Raw genomic sequence first — 22,374 nt, forward strand, 5'->3', positions numbered from 1 at the left:
TTGCAGCTTTTTTAGTTGGATTCATTCATGAAACCACATAACATGGAAGGGGTGCAGACTGGTGGAGCAGAGCGACAATAAGTATATAAGGAAAATGTTGTGACATTGAAAATATACTGTTACTGTAAACTTTATTGTCACCTTTTGGGGTGATTTGTTCTGCAGTGTAATAGATTTACAGCACATATATCACACCACACACTTAAGACAAACATTAAACAACATTAATAGTACTGAAATCAGCAACTACCTCTTACCGTTAAAATGCAGCAAGTCGCACAAGAAACAAATGAAAATGTAAATCTGTTGGTCTTGCCAAAGGGACCCTATACCGGGATCCGGGTAAGGATTTGAAATTAATCAAAATGAGGATGGAATATATCAGATGTAATTTGATGGGCTTTCTTTAACACCTGGATTTCATACAAATAGGATAACCCATGCACTTTTCCCCTAATACTTTACTGCAAATATTTAAAACCTTAGACAGTGAGTTCTTCTGTTTTACTTTTAAAAGGCAAACCAACAAATCAATGAAAAGGTTCAAATAAATTCTATATAGGCCTTATAAAATACATGGTAGAACGGCATCATATGTTTTGTGGGGGAAAAAAAGTTGAGTCCAATATTTGCATAGGAGTTTGCAACACACATACTATTATTAAAATGCAGCATTTGGGTGGGTGGTGGGTTCACCCTGGTGTTAAGATAATAGTTTTGTTCTTAATTGAAGAGGAAAAAACTATAAATGAATTGCACAAATCAAATAAACATGCATTTTAGTCATAAAGCCTGATATGCAGTATTCATAGAAACACATGATATTGAAGGGGTGCAGCTTGATGGAGCAAGAGATGTGACTGAAAATATAGAGCAGAGCGGCATTATAGGTGTCGTGAAAGAATAAGTTTAAGTTCAATATTCCCAAGTAATTGCTTGCAACAAACGAGGAATGGTACTAAAATGGGATGAATTTTTTTTTGTTTTTTACTTTGATGGGCAGTTAATACAGAGATTGTGTGTCTTGCAGTGTTGCAAGATGCACTTAGGCAACAGTGTGTGTGTGTTGGTTTGTCGGGGAGGTGACTAGAAGCTCACATGGTCACAGTATGGTAAACCTTTCCTCAGGTTTTTGTTGACTCATTCTCTCAGTTCTCTTTTATATTTCCTAGAATTTGCTGAATTTCAACTCTTTTCGCCTAGACTAAACTGTGTCAGTCACGTCTGTGAGGGGATAATGGTGCTGTAGATGATGGGGCAGAACTTCCTTCTTTTCATCTCGCGCCCACAGGTATTTTGTCAGCAGTCTATATGCTGGGTTTTTGTGCTGTAAAAGGGCCTAACTAGTTCTTCAGTGCTGGTTCTGTTGTCTTTTTTTCTCAACTGAGATAGTGTTATATGATGTCATGTCAAATATACTGTTAGTGATGCTGTGTACAATGAAGGAAGGATTTTATTCTCTGCTCTCTTGTTTTCTGAAAGCAATAAACTCCCACAGACTGATGATGCAACGGGAGGTGTTGAAATGTTTTGCTCTCTGTAAATACTGTGATAGTTTGATTTGTTTTCTCTGGTTCATCGATGCACGGTTAATGCTCAGTTTTCAGCTAAATTTCATGATTGATCAATAGAAGACTTTTTGTATTAATTATTTAAGACCCCCTCCTTTTTTTCTGTGATGCCAAAAACAAATATCTGACTAGTGGTGATAATTAAATCCTAACAAATTAACAAAACTAAATTCAGGGCAAACGACTGAGAAAGAGAGCGAGAGAGCAGAGGAATCTTGTTATAAATGAGACAAAGGGATCATTTGGGAAAAGAAATATGTGGGTGAAACGTAAGAATATGAGGTCACGTTGGTTTCTATCATTGTGAATGGCAGTTGGAGAATCAGGAATTGAATATATGCCGTTTTATCCTAGGAATGTATTAGTGAGAAATCTCGCGAGGGGAGCTGATTCCAGTCAAAGTGAATGAGTAATACAGCAGAACTTCTGCTGCCAATTGACACAACAGCACACACAGAACGGTTAGCTGAGCACCGTCCTTGTTACACTCGATTCTTTCGTTTACTTCTCGAAAAAAAATAGGTCATAGTGTCTCAGAATACAAAAAAATAATCGACACAAATAAATTTCTAGGTTAGGGTTTTATTCTCTCGACTATGATCCAATTTCACGCCACACTCAGCAGCGGCACAAACACACATTCATAAAAATAAAAAGCATGAAGAGGGAGAAGAGTCTAAAAAGTATCTAGTGTTCTTATGTTTTTATGAGGAGAAAACGATAAAATGTTACAATACAAAAATACTTTTATTATTATCATCATTATTATTAATATAGCTAATAATGTTACCCTGATAATAATATTATTGTTATGTACATCATGCGCACGAGGAATTTCCATGTAAGCGCGCAATGCTGTTTAAATAAAATGTATTGATTAATATAAACGCCTCTAGTGAAATCCAATTGGTCTTTAATGAGTACATCAAACAGCAGTGACATTTTATTGGTCAATTATAATCCATGCAAAAACAAATGCATGAATTTAGGGAGGGTAAATTTCTTCACACGACTAATCAGAGCGCCTTTAATAAACCGCAGAGTGCTTCATTAAAATGAAAGATTAAACATTGAAGATGGTTGAGGAAAAAACGTTTGAAAGAGAAATAAATCAAGATTTGTTGATATACTTAAATGTTTGTAGAGATAAATCGTGTTCTGCGACGAACTGATCAGTTCTGGTTTAAAGTGCACGAAATAAAATCACAGAACTATCACTTTTAATTGCACTGTTCATCCTATAAACCGCCCGTATTTTATACAGTGAATCACATATGAGACATGCGTACCGAAATGCGACATCTATTACCGCGCAAGACAAAAAGGAACAATGAAATGTCAGGTGAAGCTGCGCGCGCGCACACACCACACACAGGTGAGCTACCTGTCAGATCACTGCAGCATTGGCAGCCTCTCGTGCATCTTTTCAGCTCCTCTTCCATAAAAGCATCTGTCCTGACGAAGGTCGAGGTGCAAACCTTTTTGCTCTGTTCCGATTGCAGGATAGAGTGTCCAACGCGCCACCGCCTCACCTTTCCAAAGTCCCACCTGAGTTTCCCAACGACAGACGCGAGCAGCACCTGATCTGGTTCATCATCAGACGACTTCGTCGGTGTCTCTCCATCTATCCCGCCGTGTAAAGATAGGTGGCGTGTGTGTCAGAGTCTCGGAGCGCAAAAGTAAAAGAGAGAGCGCAGAAATGTCATCTGAAGAGGCGGAACACGTCAGTGCGTCCTCAGGTTTGTTCCGTGTTGTGGCTCACAGAGATCAGTCCAAACCTGTCCATCAGGAATAACGGTCCCTCATTATAGAGCAGAGTCCTCCTCAGCGCTCCAAACACCTCTGTGGCGTTTTCCTCCCCTCTAACCGGCTCTTTGGGGAATTTTCATATAGAATCGGGTAGGTGAGCCTGTTTCGTGTGTACTTGAGTCCTTGTGGATGCTTTTTATACACCCTATTTTACTTTTTTTTAATCCCCACCTGAATGTGAGATTTCAATCAACTTGGCTTCAGCCGGCGCAGGTGAGAAAGGTGCGCGCGCCTCACGGATGCTGACACACCGGCAGCTTCACGCAGGGATGATGAGGATGATGATGATTTCGCTCGTTACATTTATCAGTGCATGTTTACGCGGTTCTCTTAAACGAACGCATTCCCGATAGACAACAATATAAGAACACATTTTGATCGCTTTATTTATTTTAGATGCAAGGCAATGACTAATAGTTTTAAAGTAAACATTTAAACATATTTCATTGCAAAAATAAAAAAGAATACTGAAAACAGTTTGATTTTGTCATCAGCATCCACGAATCCTGCAAGACTTGCATCACTGTGACGAGAGGGGTAATGTGCCTTGTTTATTTGTTTGGTTATCATGATTGGATTCCAATTGAATTTTTAAGGATTCGTCTTCGCAGTGTTGCATATTTTTTATACTAAGATAAACTCAATATTTCAGATTTTATTGTAGAATTTATGATAAGAATTTATCAGATTTGCACAAATGCAAAACGCAATGTTTTGTACTTTTAAGAATGTGCTTACAATAAGAAAAAAAATACAAACAGTTTTAATTAACACCGTCTTTTGTAAATGTGCAAAACAACAACGATTTTATATAAATTCCGAAGAAAAGTAAATGGTCTTAATTAGATTTGGTCGATCAGTAAAAGTCAGACAGTGAAGAAATTATGAATCCTGTATTTACATCCATCATACTCACTCACGAAGTAGCTCGGAAGATCTGCCTATAAAAACTTAAAGCAAAGAGAGAGAAAGGAGGCAAAAGCATCTCCACTAAACACGAGTTGCAGAAAACTTTCATAGCTTTGCATTGTGTGAAATGCTCTATACGCACAGCACATGCTTTATGGTGACTTGAAGGTGTCGGTGTGTCCGTCCCCCTTCGTTCGCGCACTCACGCGCTGCTGTCCGATCACACACACAGACACACACACACACACACACTTCAAAAGATCAGACGACGCGCAGGACGCTCACGGTCCCTCTAAACAAACCCTCCTGGATAACTTCATTCGGACTTCTCAGTCACTCTACCCCCAAATATCATTTGCTCTCTCCTGTGAGCGACACACATCCTCCTTCCTGCCCTGAGAGTCCAATTGTTGCCGTGTGTGTGTTGGTTGCTAGATCTTGGATGAAGGAGCGGAGCCCATGCGGACTGCTGCCATCTGACCCACTCTTATCAATGAAGCAGGAGATCATGGCGGAGGGTCCCCGGTGTAAGAGGAGAAAACAGGCCAACCCGAGGAGAAAGAACGGTAAGAAAGTGTCTCGTGTCGAAAAAACTTGTCTCCGGCTTGTTCTCGCGTCTTGAAAACACTGTTAGATTTGGGTGAGATTGTGCGTTGTCAACTGAAGCGCTGTGTACAAGAGTACGGGAAACTCATCGACAGTGTGTTTTCTTATGTGCTTCAGACAGAAGTCTGCTGATTTAAGGTGTTTTTATTGCTGTGGAAATGTTTAAGTTGTAATAGAGTTGGAGTTACAGGGAGAGTTCAGATGTGTGAGCGTCTATTATCTCACAGCACAAAACCGTTATGTGTGTGTGAGCGCGTGCGCGAACGCGTGTCTTCTGCTGGACGCTACATACTGCCCTAAAATACTTTTAAATACTTGTTAAAGTTGTTTTGCGTGATTTGTCGAACTTCTACACCTTAGAGTTGTTGTGAACTTCTGTCTCGGTGAAGTTGTGAAAGAGTGAAGTTCTGCTGTGTGATTACAGGTTATGTGTTGGGACACTTTTCGACACTTTCCTAATTTATAAATAGTCACAAGCGTTATGGCTTGTTAAACATGACTTTTGGTTTGAATCAAAATGCACAGTTAATGTCAACTGAAACCGCGATTGTTTTGGTTGTGTACCTAAATAAAAAATACGAAAAGAAAGGTCCTGCTGCCCTTAGTATTGGCCTGAGGAGCATTTAAGACACAAAGAAAAACAAACTCATCTACAAACATCTTCGGACTATCACTCACGCGATCTCGTCTTTATTTTACCGACAAATATAATTTTTCTTAAGAGAAAAACATTTATTTTAATTTGATCAAGTTGTAATGTGAATTTTAAAAAGTTCTAATTAAGCTGATCTGTGGGCTATTAATGTAAATAAATGTAAATGTTGCTTTTGGATATTTTGGGTGCAGAGGAAACACACATATTCCCGGACTCTGTTATATGTTTGACCTCGATACTTTATTAAATGCGATCTATTGATTTTATGAAAATCAATGCAGCCTGTCGCGTTGTATAGTCTGTGACATGGAATAAAGTCGATGGGTAGAAACTATTTTCTAATGGGGGCAAAAAACTAGTGAAACCAATCAGTATTTCTCTTGATTTTTATTAAAAATCACAAATCGTTAAGTTTATGAATGTTTTCAGGTGGTTTAAAAATATTTACTAAGGAAAAAAATATAAAATTGTCTCTTCTTTAACTTTTGAGGAAAATCTTGTTTTTCTTTATTTTTTAATTGAAGAAAATAAAATTGAGGGGAATAAGTAGGACTATAAATAGTGCGTAACAAGCGATTGCTAAATCGAATCTTATATGGGACATAAGTAAAAATAATTTGAATCGTCTTTACAGGCTGTTATTGCATATATGCAAATGATGGAAAAAAATACACACAGATTAATAATACTGACCAGCTGGATACTTTTCAGTTGAAAATCTACACTCCTAACCCTACATATAATTAGGTTAAATTATTCAGCAGACCTTATTATTTTTTTAATGATTCATTATAATTTATTATTGACTGTATAAATTTGATTGTTTACTTTTATCGCCTTATCAACATGAATAGACATATCGTCCTGTTTTAATGTGACACTGAATATTAAAATGACAGATTTGTTAAATAAAAAACTCTAATGTATTTTATAGTTTGTAGTTTAGCTCTTCTCCTCGCAGCGCGGCCCCACCCCACTTTTTCGAGGGCCCAATGGGAGGTCACATTAGGCCCTATGTGAAACTCGATATGCTCTCTGGCTGTAGTTGTGTTGTGGTTGTCATTTACCCTCCCACACCCCCAACCTCCCCCTTTTTTTCACAGCACGTCACATCCAGCTGTGAGGGCCAGCTTGACAAAACTGTCAGAGGCGCAAGAAGTTGTAGCGTTCTATAGATTGTCGTGGTTCTGTTGTTGTGTCACCTTCTCTTTAATGATAGATCGCTGTAAGCTTGTGATAGTCATGTGCATCGGTTTTTAATTACTATCTGTTTTTGCAGTTATCGGGCATTGTATGTACTACTGCAGTCACTTTAAAATTTTAAGTTTCATTCTGTCTTTTTTTTGGCTCATTTAGATTCAGTTCCAAGTGCTAAAACAAATGATCAGACGCCTTTGTACGAAGTCATTGCATTGAGTCACTGCAGTTACCAGATTAAATCACTTGTTTCAATGAAAGGAACATTGTGTGATATTTGTTCGGATGGCATAAAGAGGCTAGCAGGTTCACCAAGACAAAGCGCCAAGACAATGGCTTGTCATCGGGGCATCTCATTGGCATGCTCTTATAATCAGCAGTACCAGGGTGTCTAGTGTACTGTCTTTGGCACGTATCACACACAACCGGGCCATTGTGAATGCAGCTGCAGCAGATACCTTTCACCCTCCTTCTTGAACCACTTCTTACTAAATACCCCTTTAAAAAATATTTAATCGAATCAAATTTATTTATTCGCACATTTACAAATACAGGTCTCGCTCCCTAAAACACATGCACACACCAATCTCAAGTAGCTCTCCAGCTGTACCATCATCTGTGCTGACCTGAATGCCTTTCATATCTTCTATGCCATGTTTCAGCCACCCCCTTTCCTTCTTTCTCTCTCTCTCTCTCTCTCTCTCTTTCTCTCTCTATTTTTTCCCTCACTCACTCCCTCATTCCCTCCTCCACCACACACCCCCTCAGTAAACACCCCCGAGGGCAGAACAAAGAAAAGGAGCTCCTCTCCTCCTTCTTAATCACAATTCAGCCCTTTCACTGCCGCCAGGCCACTCTCTCGCTTTCAGCATCCCAAAGCCAGAGATGAAAAGAGCGCAAGAGAGAAAGGGAGAGTGAGCGAGTGAGGAGAGAAAAGGTGGAAATTATGAACTAGAGGTAAAGAGGTAGTGTGACATAACTTTGGTGCCTCTTTGCGATTGTTAAACTGCCTTGGTTACGCTGCCCACTCTGGTCAGCTGTCCCAGCCGAGGGACAGGGTCCTCACTAATGGCTAGATAATGTTACTGGATGCCGGTCTGGAACTATTAACGGTCTAATTGCAGACGGGGAAGAGAGAGAGAGAGTGAGAGAGAGAGAGAATAGGGAGGGACTTTGGGAGACAAAAAAGTGACACTGATAAGGTTAGCTAGAATTGAGTGAGGGAAAACAAGTTAGCCTGTGTAAACAGGAGGGGAGCAAGGGGCCAAGCAACAGATTGTTTTATGGACCCCCAAAAATATCACAAGTGCTTGAGACTATGTGCCATTCATTTTTATAGTGTTGTTACGGATGATAGGTGTTAGTTGTTGATGTTGTCACATTGTAGCAAAATTGCACCGGTAATTTTAGCTCACTCATTTAGACTCTTTTCTTTTGCGTATGTTTTGTGGCCATTCTCATACATCTGCCATATTCAAGATAAGCCAACAACCCAGATACAGAGATAAGAGAAGCGTGATGTTGGTCCTTAGAGATCTATGGAGTAGCATGGGTGTTGGGACAGATGCCACTCTCAGAAGCGACACTTTCTAGCAGTCCATCGCTTTCACGAAGTGAGACAAAACATCCAGTCAGGGGCCAAACGCCTGTGCCTTTTCACTGACAGACAAGACATCCATTATTGTGTTAGCCTTTCATTCGCTTTTCCCCCTGTACCTCAATAGGTCAGGGATCACAAATGCAAATCCACAGGCATACCAAGAGAAAGAGGGAACGTAAGAATACTCAAATGCACCATGTGATATGAATTCTTAATTTTATCTGTTTCGCTCCCTCCCCCCTCGACTTTTTTTTGTTTGTAAGAAAAGGAGATTATCTGTACACCTTCATTCAAGTCCCCTCCCCTTTCAGTTGGGCCAAGCTGTGCAGGATTTAGGCCGATTTACTTCAGCAAACACCTATGGACACTGGGGAGGGGACGGACCCTGCTTGGAAAGAGGGGGTCCTTTGTTTGCTGGGGTGCAGAAGGCCTAATGCTTCACCGGGCGGCCGTATTATCGCATTAAGCTGTATGCTGGTGGCCCAGGGAGGCTGGTTAAAGCTAAAGCAGTCTGCTATCTGCCAAAGACAAGGGAACATACATTAGTGTGGAGACATGCCCCCATTGTGTGCCTCAAACTTCTTCTCTGGACGTGTGAGATTAGATGGGTCTAGGTAGAGCAGTTGTCTCAGGAGCGTCCACACAAAGTACATTGTGGTCAGAGTGCACATGCCCGATTCCCACAGAAGCTTGTGATGTTTTGGAATATTTGCTAGGAGATGCTTAGATTCCTTTATACTTTGTGGCAGGAAACTGTATAACTGTGGCATAACTGGGGTGTTTTTATTCCAAGTTGAGCTACATTAAGCCCATCCCCCAGTTTTTTTTCTTTCTCCAAGCTAGTGCATAGAGCTTTATCTGACTCTGTTCTCCTAACATCTGTCACCGCTAAGAGGGACAGGAGAACACCACCGGAGGCTTCGTTAGTCCTGTGTCACTTGTGACTAACCGGAATGGGCAATTCACAGTAGTGAGTCTGTTCCCTCCTCTTTTTTCTTGCTCTCCCACTCTCTACAAGATGATACAGCTTCAAATGCCACATCTCTTGTTTTATGCAGACCATTGCTACGTTGGGTGTGGGTAGTTGGCCAAAGAGTGCCAAAAACACCCACTCCAGCTATGGTGCTTTAGATAGTGTGTAATGTTTCCAGAGTCAGAGGCTCCACTTTACAAGTTATCTGTTGTTGTTCAAGGTGCTCGGCCGTGGACGTGCATGTTTGCAGTTCAAGGTGACTGACAGAGTTTGTTGTGCATCTTCCCCCTAACTAACCATGTGCACATTTTCTTCATGAGTGAGTGCAGAGTAGCGTTGTGACATTTTGTGGCGCCGAATTGCCGTTAGCCTAAACAGCGAGGATTTACCAAGGTCAATAATGAGGTATGTCACTGCAGGCAGCAGAAACAACAGTGCCGGTGATAATGAATGGGACTAAGGTTGAACCCAACTGGGATGTGTGTGTATGTTGTTTTAAATATGAATGTCATACAAACTGATAATAACCGTTTCTGATAAAAGTTGTTTTTCATGCATTAAACTGCTCTGTTTTCAGTTTTGAGTCACTGTCAATTGTTCCCATAAGTCTGATTTATGTTTGCCTACACATATGGATGCTTTATCGCAAAACCCACATGTACACCGTACACACTCACATGGACATGCCCCGTTTGATTAGTGCAACACCTCCAGCAAGGTCACAGACACATGGAACAATCAATAACGGATCGGTGGATTAAGGTGTCATGACATCTGTGGGCCCAGACCTCCCATGTATGGGTGAATGCCTCTTAAAGCCCACTCTGTTGACAATGCTCCCGCCCTAATGCCAGATCTATATTACAGGCCCAAAGAGTCTGTGTCCATGGGCTGTGGCCTTGCTGCCAGTCATCTGCATTTGAAGGTTTCCTCTCTCTGAGCTGCTAGGAAAACACAGGCTGCGTCTGTCGGCGTGTATCTTTCCTTTGCTGTGATGAGGGTGGAGATGTTGGCCGGTGATACGGTGGTTAAGTAATTGGAATAGATTGCTCTCAGAGATTAGCTTGAGTGTAATGGCCTCTTTCATTCTGACCCACAGTCACAGGCACTGCTCCGAGATCAGACTAAACATGAGCGTCTATGTTAGAAGGGCCAATAGCTCTAATTACATCAGCCTTGTTATCTAAACACATACTTATTCAGTCATCCATTTGCAACATAAACGGGAAAGTAAAATGACTGGCATTAGGCTCTGACATCTTGCTATCACACAGATGTAGATTCCAAAGTGTGAAAGGGTGGTACGCGGTATTCCCGGCACTTGCTCGGGTCAGAGGGGCTGCGGGCACTGTCATAAGCAAATGTCAACCTGCTACCTCAGGAAATGAACAGTAGTGAGGAATTAGTCCTGACAGCATTCCCTCTGTGCCTCTCCTTTGACAGAGAGACTGCGTTTGTAGCACCTCACTCCTCATCTTCCCTCGAACCTGTCGTTTATTCCATTATCTGAAGTGAGGTTTTCAAAAGCAGTCAACAAACTCTGCCTTCTCCGTTTTACTGCTTCTCCAACAGTCCACCAGCAGGGCTCTCGTGTGAGATTACAGGGCATAGCTTTTTTTTTTGAGGGTTGCAGGTCTAGCAATTAAAGTAATGAGGAGACTGTCCGCTCACAGAAGCCAAGGCCTCAGTGTAGTGCTGACTTGCTGCCTTTCAAGTCGATAACTCCTGGCCCACAACCTCGGGCAAGGCATGCCTGCTCCTTATCAGGGAGGATGTCCTGTGCTTTACATTCCTGGACTAAATGATCCTCTTCCTTAGTGTAAGCGCTAGCACTCAGGAGAATTGGATCTGATGGCCCCGTCAAAGCAGCCTCTGGACGCTACAAACGAGCACAGACTAGCTCTTTCTTGTATTTATTCATGATAGGGAACACAAGGTGCTCAATTGTCTACAAATTAAAGTGTATTTAAGAAAACTTGTGCTCGTTTAGTCATATTTTAGATTTGGAAAACTAGCTGGATTTGGTCTGTTTCTACTTGACATTGGCTGTGAACTGTTGAAGTTGTCAATTACTCGACTGAATGATGCTAGATTTCCTTATATTGATGTACAAGCTGCCCTGAGGGTCTACTGTAACTGAATGATGTCAGACCTTAATTGTGTTCCAATTGCTAGGCAGTAGCGGGATTGAATTGCCATGTGTGCCACAGATCCAGATGGTACAACTGAACCCACCTTTTCAGGCTGGCAAAATCACAGGTCTTAATGCCATTGGCTTTTCAAGTTTTACAATTGGCCAGGCCTCGTTATTACCAGCGGCGGCCTCTTTGGCGAGACTGCCATAAAGAAAGTGTTCCTCAGCAATTAAAGCTAATGAAATATTCATGTGTGGCACCTTCCTTAGCCATCCTCGCAAATGAGCAAGCCATGCCACCCCCCCTTCTAAGCAACTCCCAGCTTTATTATGGTGGTAGCCTGGCATGTCTGCAATTAGTGCGCTGTCTAGCAGCGCTGGCTGAGTATGGCGGGTAGTGATTGGAGGAGAGGGGAGGGGAGTGTTGGAGATGTCGAAGGAGTCATGTGATGCTTCGGGAAGGTACACAGGAAATGGAATAGGGGAAGAACTGAACAAGGCATTTGTAACGCGAGGGTGGCACCGCCTGCTGATTCACTTCACACACCAGCTTTTGTGCAAACATGCAGGGAAGCAAGGATAGTGATACTTGTATTGAGGTTCGAGGTGTGAGACGGAGAGTTATTACATGTTGTGTGAAAAGTACTTATTGATGTCGCAAAGCTTATTTTACTATTATACAATGTCCTTTATGTGTATGCAAAGTTTGTAGTATTATATAATAGAAATTCATCTTGTCACACTGCATCAGAAAACAGGACACAACACAAAAAAACATAGCTGTCAATGCACTAGTTTACCTCTGACTCTCTTAAGCACATACACACTTATATAAACTTTTTCTTTTTTCTCCAATGTCACACATAGAGACAGATGGACACGGATAGCCATGAAATGCTGTTTTGTTAAACTGGAGACAAAGGTGGGAGGAAAAACTGAACAATTCTTTTATCTGACAAATCAAACTATTACCTGTGAATCATCCATTTAAATAACACACCATTTGCTAGTTGTTATGGCAGTCAAGACTAGTTTAAATCCTTTTATCATGCCAAATTGAATTTTAAATTTGCATTAACCAAAGACTTTACCCATCTCCACATCAACCTGGAGAGGCCTTTGTCACTTTATGAGGTTTTTGCTTTGCCAGCGAGCCTTTTGCATCTCAATGAAGTGCCGTACCCTCTCCTCCCTCATTCCCACGCAATGAGGCCCTATCCATGGTGCACCTTTCCTTAGCGCTCTGTGAGAAGTCCCGTGCATCCTCTAAACAGGCTGGCCCTGCCGTGTTTACTGTGGGATTAGGGGGGTGAAGGGGGCGGCTGCGGGAGGGTCCGGGGGCAGCTGAGGAAGAGGTAGCCATGGGAAGGGCCCCCCAAAGGCATGGAATGCCGGTGAGGTCAGCAGGGGTTGGTGCGGGGGGAACCAAAGAAGCTCTCCGGGGATGGAGCAGGTGCTTTTGTGTAGTCCGTCAGGCATCAAAGACGTGACGAGGCTGAAAAGGTTAGTGCTGGCGCTGCAAAGCGAACCCCCCACCCCCCCACACACATACTTTTTTTTTGGCTCCGTACTTGTGAGAGTGGGTGCAGGAGTGAAAGTGAAGACTGGCTCCCATGCTCTGGTGTTCAGAGGTCACTTTTTGTACCTGAATGGGCTCCAAAGGAAGAGAGATCCATGGCAAATGCTCAAAGTAAAGTTTTCCGCTCTATAACAGCCTGTTTGCAGGCCTGTCATCACAAATGCGCTTCATTTGGACACATGGGGGCCTGAAAGTCTCATCAGTCACTAATATGAAAGCACATTTATCATACCTGTGTGTTACCTAAATGTTTAGTTAGCCAATGTCCAGTACTCTCGTTAGGCTACACAACATTTTGCAAGCTTTGAAATACCTTATATTTGTTTATGTTTACAGAACATAATGTTAACAATATAATTTATCAAAATTATTATTATTATTATTATTATTATTATTATTATGTACTGCAAAGTGAATAATGTTTTATAATAAGTAACTTATAGTAAGGATAGTCTTTCAAATGACTTTTTTTTTTTAGTTTTGAGGCCTGTCATTTCTTTGACATGGCATTGGGTCAAAAAGCCCAGTCAGGCATAATGCTGAGGGGTCTTTACAGCCTAGCGACAAATTGTCTTGCCTCTCTCTGCACTTGACGTCCCAGCCTCACCCAATCAGTGCACCTCATGTCTTTTTTCCTCTCTGTTAGGATGGGCAAAACAGGAGGAGGAGGTGAGGTGAGGAAGCAGGGGGGCGGTGGGTTTCAGTTGTTGCAGGTTGCGTCATGGGACCCGCGGTGTCCCCTTTTGTGCAGCACGTCAAATGTGGTTAACATGCGGCCATTTATCTGCAAAGCCCCCTGGGTGTACAATGGCCTGGCTGTGTGTGTGTGTATGCAGAGGGGGAGGAAATGGTAGAGCGGTGGGCTTAGCATCGGAGCGTTCCCATTCTCTTTCCCTGTCGCTGTCACCTCCCCTCCTCCCCTCATTTCTCCTCTTGGCTGCACACAACCCCTCAGTCATTGTTTCGTTCTTTTTTATTTCTCTCCCCCGGGGTGCTGTGTGGAGCGACTAGGTCAGGCGGCATCTGACAAGGTGCTTCAGAATGTTGTGAGCTCCCGTGAGACGGATTGTTCTCCGCAAACGCAGTGTAAACCGCCAGGGTGAGAAAAAGAAGGTGCGCTTGAATTCCCAAGAGCACCTAGTGTTTTCTGCAGAGTAAGATCCGAAAGGTGTTCACTTTTGCTTAGTCATCCTTCAAGAATATTTGGATCTGCAATGTCAAATGCTCCTCAGATCATGATGTCCTTTAAGGGTCTTCAAAATAAAATCACAGCCAGTGAGACAGTTATGGCTCTTTTGATAGCCTAGTTTGTTTTGCCTGAGCTAAGCCTCCTTTTCAGCACTTCTGTGCCAATAGAAGTAGCATGCATGCATTTCACAGGTAACAAGATTACTCAGACCGGTGATTGACTCATTTGCCAAGGGAGCTGTTGAAATAACCACACAGAATCTCAGTATGAGATTTGTTAATAATATTTCTTCAGGTGTGATGCAGTCAATATAAATGTTTAACTTCAGTTGTGATGAACACCTTTTACTGTTTGTGCTTTTCACCCCTAGAGAGAGCAGATGCAACACGCTCAAGGGCCAGTGTAATGATAAATGATGTGAGAAGGGGACTCAACTCTATTTTTCCACATCAGACTTACTTTTTTGTGTGGCCACTGATGTATATTCAGGGAAAAAGACTATAATTGCATGCTGATTGACAGCTTTTCATAATCTCAAAAGTTCTACGCTTGACAGAACAGCACAGAATAGAGATGAAATAGGTGGAACTGAATTGCTGTTTGCTGAGATATTTGTTATTGAAAAGCCAGCTCATTTTAAGTTGGACGAGTCACTGCTTCAGACATTGTATTTGTACATGTTGTTTTCCTTAGAATGGGTGGTTACTGTCCCTGGAGGCGAAGAGCTCTGAGAAGCCACAGAGAGCACTACCATTTTCATTTTCCATGTTCTCCCTAAAAATACACCACAGTACATCCCTGCATTTTTGCGGCGGGCGCTGTGAACCGAGTCCTGTTGGTTGGATTTTTGTGTTTCAATCCCATGTCATGTAAGGGCAGCTGATGTCTTCGGGACCGGCCAATAACTTCTCATTTCATGTGATTCAAGGAAGAGTAGTTTACATTAGCAGAGCCAACAAAAACCAAGAGCTAAAAATGTTCCAGGAACCTAGCAAATGACCGTGAACGTTATCTATAAATTTGTCTACACAATCTATTTACCCTTATTCACTTGTTGCTGCTTTTCACCTCCATTTTCCTTTCTTTCAGCTAAGCATACTGTCAACACCGCATTTGCGTCGCATAAACAGTTCCCAAGCCAGCCCTACGTTTAGTTCCCATGACTCCAGGGGCGAATGTCTTTGGACGGACTTTCTTATTGTGAGTCTGAGTTGACTAACACAGAATAGTCTGAGGTGAGAAGGAAACATGTGTTTTCGAGCTGCTCGGTTACAAATATTTGCTTGAAAGCAGCTTGTTTGGTCAAAAGCTGCAGCTTTACGTTTCGAACAGTTACTCATTCATAATGTTCCTCAACATAAGAAGTGGCATAAAACAGTCATACCACATGAGATAACTACAGTTAAATGTTGAGGGAAACAGCGTGCTCCAGCTGTCTGTTGCTACTCGACTGACGGCAATCAGCAGCGAGCTGTTGACACACGGCCATCTGTAAACATTTAAAAGGATGAGTTTGCTTACAGTCTCTCCCTTTTAATTAAAGACCCGGGATGGCGCCCACCCTTTTCCACAGGTTATGTGATAACTGCACCTCTCTGTGAAGAATGAGAAGGTCTGCTGACGTCTTCTCCAAAACACTCAAGGGTGGAGATTCAGCCGTGTCCTAAATTAGGCACTCTGACATGAGCCATTACAGAACACGGGGAACTTCCTGTTGCATTGATTTGAGCTTGGCTGTTTTAATATAGCGTTCATCTGAAATGAACTCAAGCAAATTGGATAAAATATCAACATCTTTTAAAATGATGCACTTTACATCCTATGATCGCGCAAATTAGACATGTTGTCTGCTAAGGCCGTAATAAGTGTCGTGTGTATGTGTTACTATACACGATGAGTCGTTTGTTTATGGCAGTCACTGCTGAAATTGATGGAACAGCTCTTTCTGTCTGGCAACCAAGGATGCAGGGACAAGGAAACAAACAAATAAACAATGTGGGGTTAGACAGGAGACGGGACGGACTGGATGGGATGGGAGGTGGAGGAAGTGGGCAGTCAAGACACATTGAAGAATCTTTCTGGGGCAACCAGTTCACCTGAAACTAATGCCCTCGCAGACACTCTCCCTTATGCAGGGCCTAATGAGTGTGAGGTTGGCGTGGGAAAGAAAACGCCGAGGCACAAATAGGTGACCCACTAGGCCAGGGTGGGGGTCATACCTCTTGTCTAAGGGGGTCTTTTGTTTGCATGTCTGAGACATGGGAATTAGTGAGACCATAGTGTTGTGGGTTATGTCTGGTTTGTTATGAACAGCTTGAGGGAAGGCATATAACCCACAGATTAACAGTGTTGTAATTGTATAATCCACATGATGTATGTTACCAATAAATACTCATAAGCAATACACAATATTCAAATTGTTCTTATTCATTGTGTTGATCAGATCACTTCATTGAAAATGTATTATAGACATACACTGAAAAAAATGATGTCTGCAAAACCGTTGCAAACTATTTATTTGTGTTGAATTTAAACAAACAAATTAAATTTAACAATATGGAACTTAATTTGTGTGTTTAAATTCAACACAAATGAATTGTTTACATCCACTTAACGTAAAAAATTTTTTGTAAATCCAAGGAATCATCCTTGAATAGATAGCGCTTTTTTGAGACATACACTATATACTGTACTGACCACTGTACTGTCTATCGTATATTCAACACCTTAATCTTTCTGATTTTGATTATAATCTAATAATGTAAAGCTGTTTTGGAATGATACTGTGAAAAGCACTATACAAATAAACTGGAATGTTACATTTTTATGGTTTAGTTTTGTTAGAGCATCAAGTGTTCACTTGAGCAAGAAATTGTGTGTTTTCCTAACTCATCTGTTTATTATGTTTTGATATAGTAAGTTATTTGTGCAAGAAAACATTGCATCTATGAATACTGTGAATATGGCGGAGGCAGAAGTCAAACTGAGGTAGACAGTATTAGTTCATATTGACCATGCCAATCACATGGTGAAATCTGTCAACTGGAAATCTAGGTTAAATGCAAATTGATTCAAGCAATACCAGACAGTAATTAACATGTTAGTTGTGTGTACGTGCACTAGACCAGAAGGTTATTCATTAAGATCTGGTTATGTCTACAGTTACTATTCAAACCAATTGAAGGAAAAGTAATTATTTTTTCGAACAGTCCCTGGAGCAAGAGCCAAACCTGTCAGGAAAGGTTTTCATGTGATGTGAGAGAGGTGGAAAATGTATCTGTCAACCTTCAATCAAAACAAATCATATGTGAACCAGGACCACAAACCCAGTCATAAGGGTCAATTATTTTAAATTTTTGATTCATGCATTATCTAAATAAATCTTTCCATTTGGATATGTTTTGGAATATGGCAATATTTTTCTGATATACAAAAACAAATGTCTAAATACTGAGATAATCCCCCTTTAAATCAAGTTAGCTTTTTTAAGGCACACTACTAATCAAACATGAAGTGTTGATATACTTAGAATAGGACATTTGCAAATTATCATTATGGAACATCATCTTTACCTAATATTCTAATGACTTTTGGCATTAAAAATCTTAAATTTTAAAACATACAACATATTTTCGGTTACTATATACCCATGTAACATATTTCCAGGGTCACATATGTTATATAGCCTTGAAAATGAAGATCTCATTACCATTATACAATGGTAACAATGTTATTTTAAATAATAAAATATAAAAATTAGGGAGGTCCCGATAATGATTTTTTTGCCCTTGACTCCGAGTCCGAGTCATTTGATTTTGAGTATCTACTGATGCCTAAACCTGATCGGAAATTCCTATAATACATAAAAAGAATAGAGTAGAGTGAAGAAATAGATCCAGGATGTTCCTTATTTTTGATTTAATTTACCTTATTTTAACATCAAACAACTCCTTTAACAAACAGAGTACTTCTGTGAGGTAGCTTGAACAATTTAGTAATAAATAACATCAATTCTTCACTTTTGGACTTTAGTTCAACAGTAAATATTAAAAAAAAATCTAATATAAAAACAAATAGCACCTCAACTTAAAATAACTCACAGGCAATCGCAACTTTACATATCTCACAGTTTGCTATGGCAATGTTGTCGTCATCAACTTTATAATACCTCCAGACCGCAGACATACTCGTGCTTTCCGCTTCAAGCTGCTTCCGTGTTCTACTTTGCAGGCATTTTACCAATAGCATCTCGCAATAAGGTAATGTCATGCCGCACGCGTTGCTCTTTCTGTGTGAAGTCAAGAAAGAGGTCTATTTCTGTGCCGCCCCTTATAGATGTGTTAAAAAATAATGAGAATATACATATATATTCAAGTCCTGATCGGGAGGTAACGTCAGATTTCAATCAAGTCTGAAACTGCATGATCGGATCTGGACATCCATAATAAAAATATATAGTACAAAATATGCACATACATGAATGCAAAATAAATGTTAAATATATGTACAAATGATTAATAATATAATTAATTTCAGTTTTTAAAATCTGTGTACTAACTCTTTCTCTCTCCTCTTTCTTTCTCTCTCTCGGTGCTGATGATCATCTCATCTGTTCATCGACACAGGTAAGAGCATCTTTATATAAATGCACATTTCCCACAAGCTGAAAGTCAGAGTTTTTTGTTGTCTACAAACACAGCTTTACACTTCCTCTTTATTGTGTTTCCTCTGCTGCTCCGTTACAAAGTCACAACTGCAATAGAGTTTGCTAATTATTTGACTCATCCTTGATAAGCAGCCTCACCGCTCTTCAGTGCCGTGTGAAGGCTATATTCCACATCCAGCTGTTTGTACATGATAATTATCTCTGCTTGTGTGGAGCTGTGTTGTCTATTATTAGATGTTTACTAGCAGAAAGTTCTCTGTTCTTCTAAGTTGGCAATGCAACAAGTGACTTCAGGAAATCATTTGTTTCTTAATTCTTAATTTTAATCACTGGCTATGGTTTGAGTCTAATATAAGCTTCCGTAAACATATATATATATAAATAAATAACCCTCTAAACAAACTTTGAGTGTTTATTGGACGCACCGTGAGCATAACTTATCTTAGTCTGTTAGCTTTCAGTTATAAGTATAGGATTTTTTTTATTTCTCTTAAAGTAGATTTCTCTCAAGTGGAAATATCCGTCCTTTTGTATATAAGGGACATGACATTATGAAACCTGAAGTTGCTTTTCACAGAATGATTAATATTAAACCGTTCTAATAAAAGCTGTATGGTTTCACAGGCCCCTTAAAGCGAGGCAACAATATCTCTTTCCACCTGGGGAAATGAATAAATCCCGTTTCCCAACTGTGCAAAATCTGTTCTTTAATGTGCAGCGCAGCCTAGCCTGCATCATGTGGGTGGGCCTGTGTTCTTCCCACTAAAATTCTAGGATACTTCTCTCTCTTTTTTTCCCTTATTTGCCTGGCTGAGAAATGCATTCCCTCGCCAAGCTTTGGAACCAATGAAAAGGTGTCCCCAAGGAAGCTGGGAATGATCTGCAAAATATAACCTAGAACTTAGAGTTGCTGTGGAAAAATTAGTTAAACAGTTCTTCTGATTTAATGATGTAGTTTTGTCTTTGCTTTTTACACAGCTCTTTTTAAAGTAAATTTTTGTCTACTTTGAGGGATATAAATCAAACAATTTATCATGTTCAATATATTTTTAGACGTTAAATAATGGGGAAAAATTCATGCTTGCATATATATATATATATATATATATATATATATATATATATATATACCTACATAATGAACATTACCAGTCAAAAGTTTGGGGTCAGTATTTTTCAGTATTTTTAAATGTTTTAAAATAAGCTTCTCCTGCTCACCAAAGCTGCATTTGTTTAATCAAAAATACAGTACAAATTATAAAATTGTGAAATGTTATTGCACTAAAATAACTGTTCAAAAGTAGTTTATAATTTAATTTCATAATTTATTCCAGTAATTTTAATGATGAATTTACAGCTTCATTACTCCAGTCTTCAGAGTCCTTCAGAAATCACTCTAATATTAATAGTTAATAATAATAATAATAATAATAATAATAATAATAATTATTATTATTATTATTATTATTATTATTATTATTATTATTGGTAATAGTAAAAGCAATAATGACTGGAGAAACAATTTCATTTGAACCCATACAATAAGAAAGCAGTTATTATTTTTTAATACTTTATTTCTAGGATTTTTTTAATTAATTTGCACAAAACAAAAAAAACAAGCAGTCAACAACAACAAACAAAAAAACAAATATACAAACAAACATTAATTTCCCTTGTGTGGCTTTAACAGAAGAGATACATAGCTAACAGTCTGCAAGCATTAAAGTCCTCAAGCGTCACACAAATGCACACCAAGTGTACGTATAGGGCACATACACAACTCCAATACAGTAATGACAAACAACTAAATACATAAATGTAAAAAAGGAAAATGCAAAAAGATATATCATACACATAAAAGCAAATCATTCAGTGTGTAGAAGGAAGGTTCTGTATACCTTTATTGCAAGCAAGCCCATTGTGAAAGGCATTACAAGGTTACAGTGAGATGGAAGAGGAAGGATTAAAACAGTTATTTAAAATTGTAATAAATATTTAACAATTAATTTTCTTTACATTTAATAAATGTTGCCTTGATGAACAAAACCATTTTCTTAACCTTCTAAACTATGGGGCCAGTTACCAGGTCTGTGACGTCATTTACTTTCGCATTCTTTAAATTTTAAAGGTTCGTAGCCCAATACCCCCATAAGTGGTTCCGTTCTCTCATCAGTTGGAAAAGAATAACTTTTGCATAGATTATGCATAGATTTTCCTATGATTACTGACATGTGCAGGAACCACCAAAATTAATTACAGCAGCTAGACCACACAGAACCTAAAAAGTACACTTTCAAATTTGAGTTTACAAAAAAAGTGCCTCTTTTTTGGAGAGGTTTATTATAACACAGACAACAAATACAATTATTTTTCAGCACTTTCAACAGTTTTTATAAAAATTCAAAGGGTTTTCTTTAAAATACCAAACTTTTGCATTTTCACCTCTGCATGTGATTTTGAAAAGCTGGAAACCCCAAAATAGCACTTGACTTTAAGAGGTTAAAAAAAGCCTCACCCCAAACTTTTGACCGGTGTATGTATTTTATTTTGTTTAAGGTCTATGCATATATTTATGTTTAGTAAGTATGGTAGTAGTTGGGGTTAAGTATTAGGTAGGATCAGAAATATAGAATAAAATCATACTTTATAAGTACTAATAAGTATAACTAGTAACAGATATCTTATTATTAGACAGGTAATGGTCTGGGCTTAATAGGGGGAGTTGGTACTAAAGTGTTGCCTTAAATCCCTAATTTTACATTTAGACAGTGCAATATCAGTTTATAAAATAGATATAAACTAAATATAGTTAACAAAATCTAATCTAATATAATATAATATAATATAATATAGTATAATACAATATAATATTTTACTTAAATGCGATTAAATATTTTGCTGTAAATGCTTGCTATTTATTTATTTATTTATTTAATTATTTATTTAATTATTTATTTAATTATTTATTTTATTGCTCTGAAAACAGAATAACAAAATAAGACCAACTTTTAGTTCAACAAATAATGCTATAGTTGCTTGAGTGAGTCTTGTGTGTGTGTGTGTGTGTGTGTGTGTGTGTGTGTGTGTGTATGGTAATTAGACCACAATTGCTCCTGGCATTGTGCATCAGAAGGAAGACAGAAGTGACCTCAAGATGAAACGCAACACACACAAAGCAGAGATATCAAATATTCAACTGTGTATATACTTAGAACATGCATACTTACTTAGACAGATAACGGCTGTACGAAAAAAACATACTCGGATGTAACTGCGCCTATACATGTGCTTACAGTGTCACACGTTTCGCTAAGTGTCATTTTTGAAGCTGTCTATCTTCACCTATTACTTTTTTTGGTTCTTGAGGGCATGACTGTTCCACACCTATACCACAAAAGCTAACAGTGAAGGCTATTTAGAAAAGTGAGCTGATACAACAGAACTTACCGTGTAAAGTGACATGCAAGTGCTTCCTACATCCATGTG

At 39.5% G+C, this 22,374-nt stretch overlaps 1 protein-coding gene across 3 annotated transcripts in view; it reads left to right on the forward strand.

The window, feature by feature from the left end:
- The first annotated feature begins 3,298 nt into the window (after positions 1–3,298).
- zeb2a (zinc finger E-box binding homeobox 2a) overlaps positions 3,299–22,374 on the forward strand; it is a 68,783-nt gene continuing 49,707 nt past the window's right edge. For 2 of the 3 annotated variants that reach the window (XM_056465326.1, XM_056465329.1), the window contains exon 1: positions 4,515–4,855. In XM_056465326.1, the coding sequence (XP_056321301.1) occupies positions 4,732–4,855 (124 nt within the window). In that variant the 5' untranslated portion in view covers positions 4,515–4,731. Of the gene's footprint in view, positions 3,471–4,514; positions 4,856–22,374 lie in introns of those variants that run through there. The other variant, XM_056465328.1, reaches the window with a different exon arrangement.

The sequence above is a fragment of the Danio aesculapii genome, chromosome 9, assembly GCF_903798145.1.
Source record: "Danio aesculapii chromosome 9, fDanAes4.1, whole genome shotgun sequence".
In the NCBI taxonomy this organism is placed as follows: domain Eukaryota; kingdom Metazoa; phylum Chordata; class Actinopteri; order Cypriniformes; family Danionidae; genus Danio; species Danio aesculapii.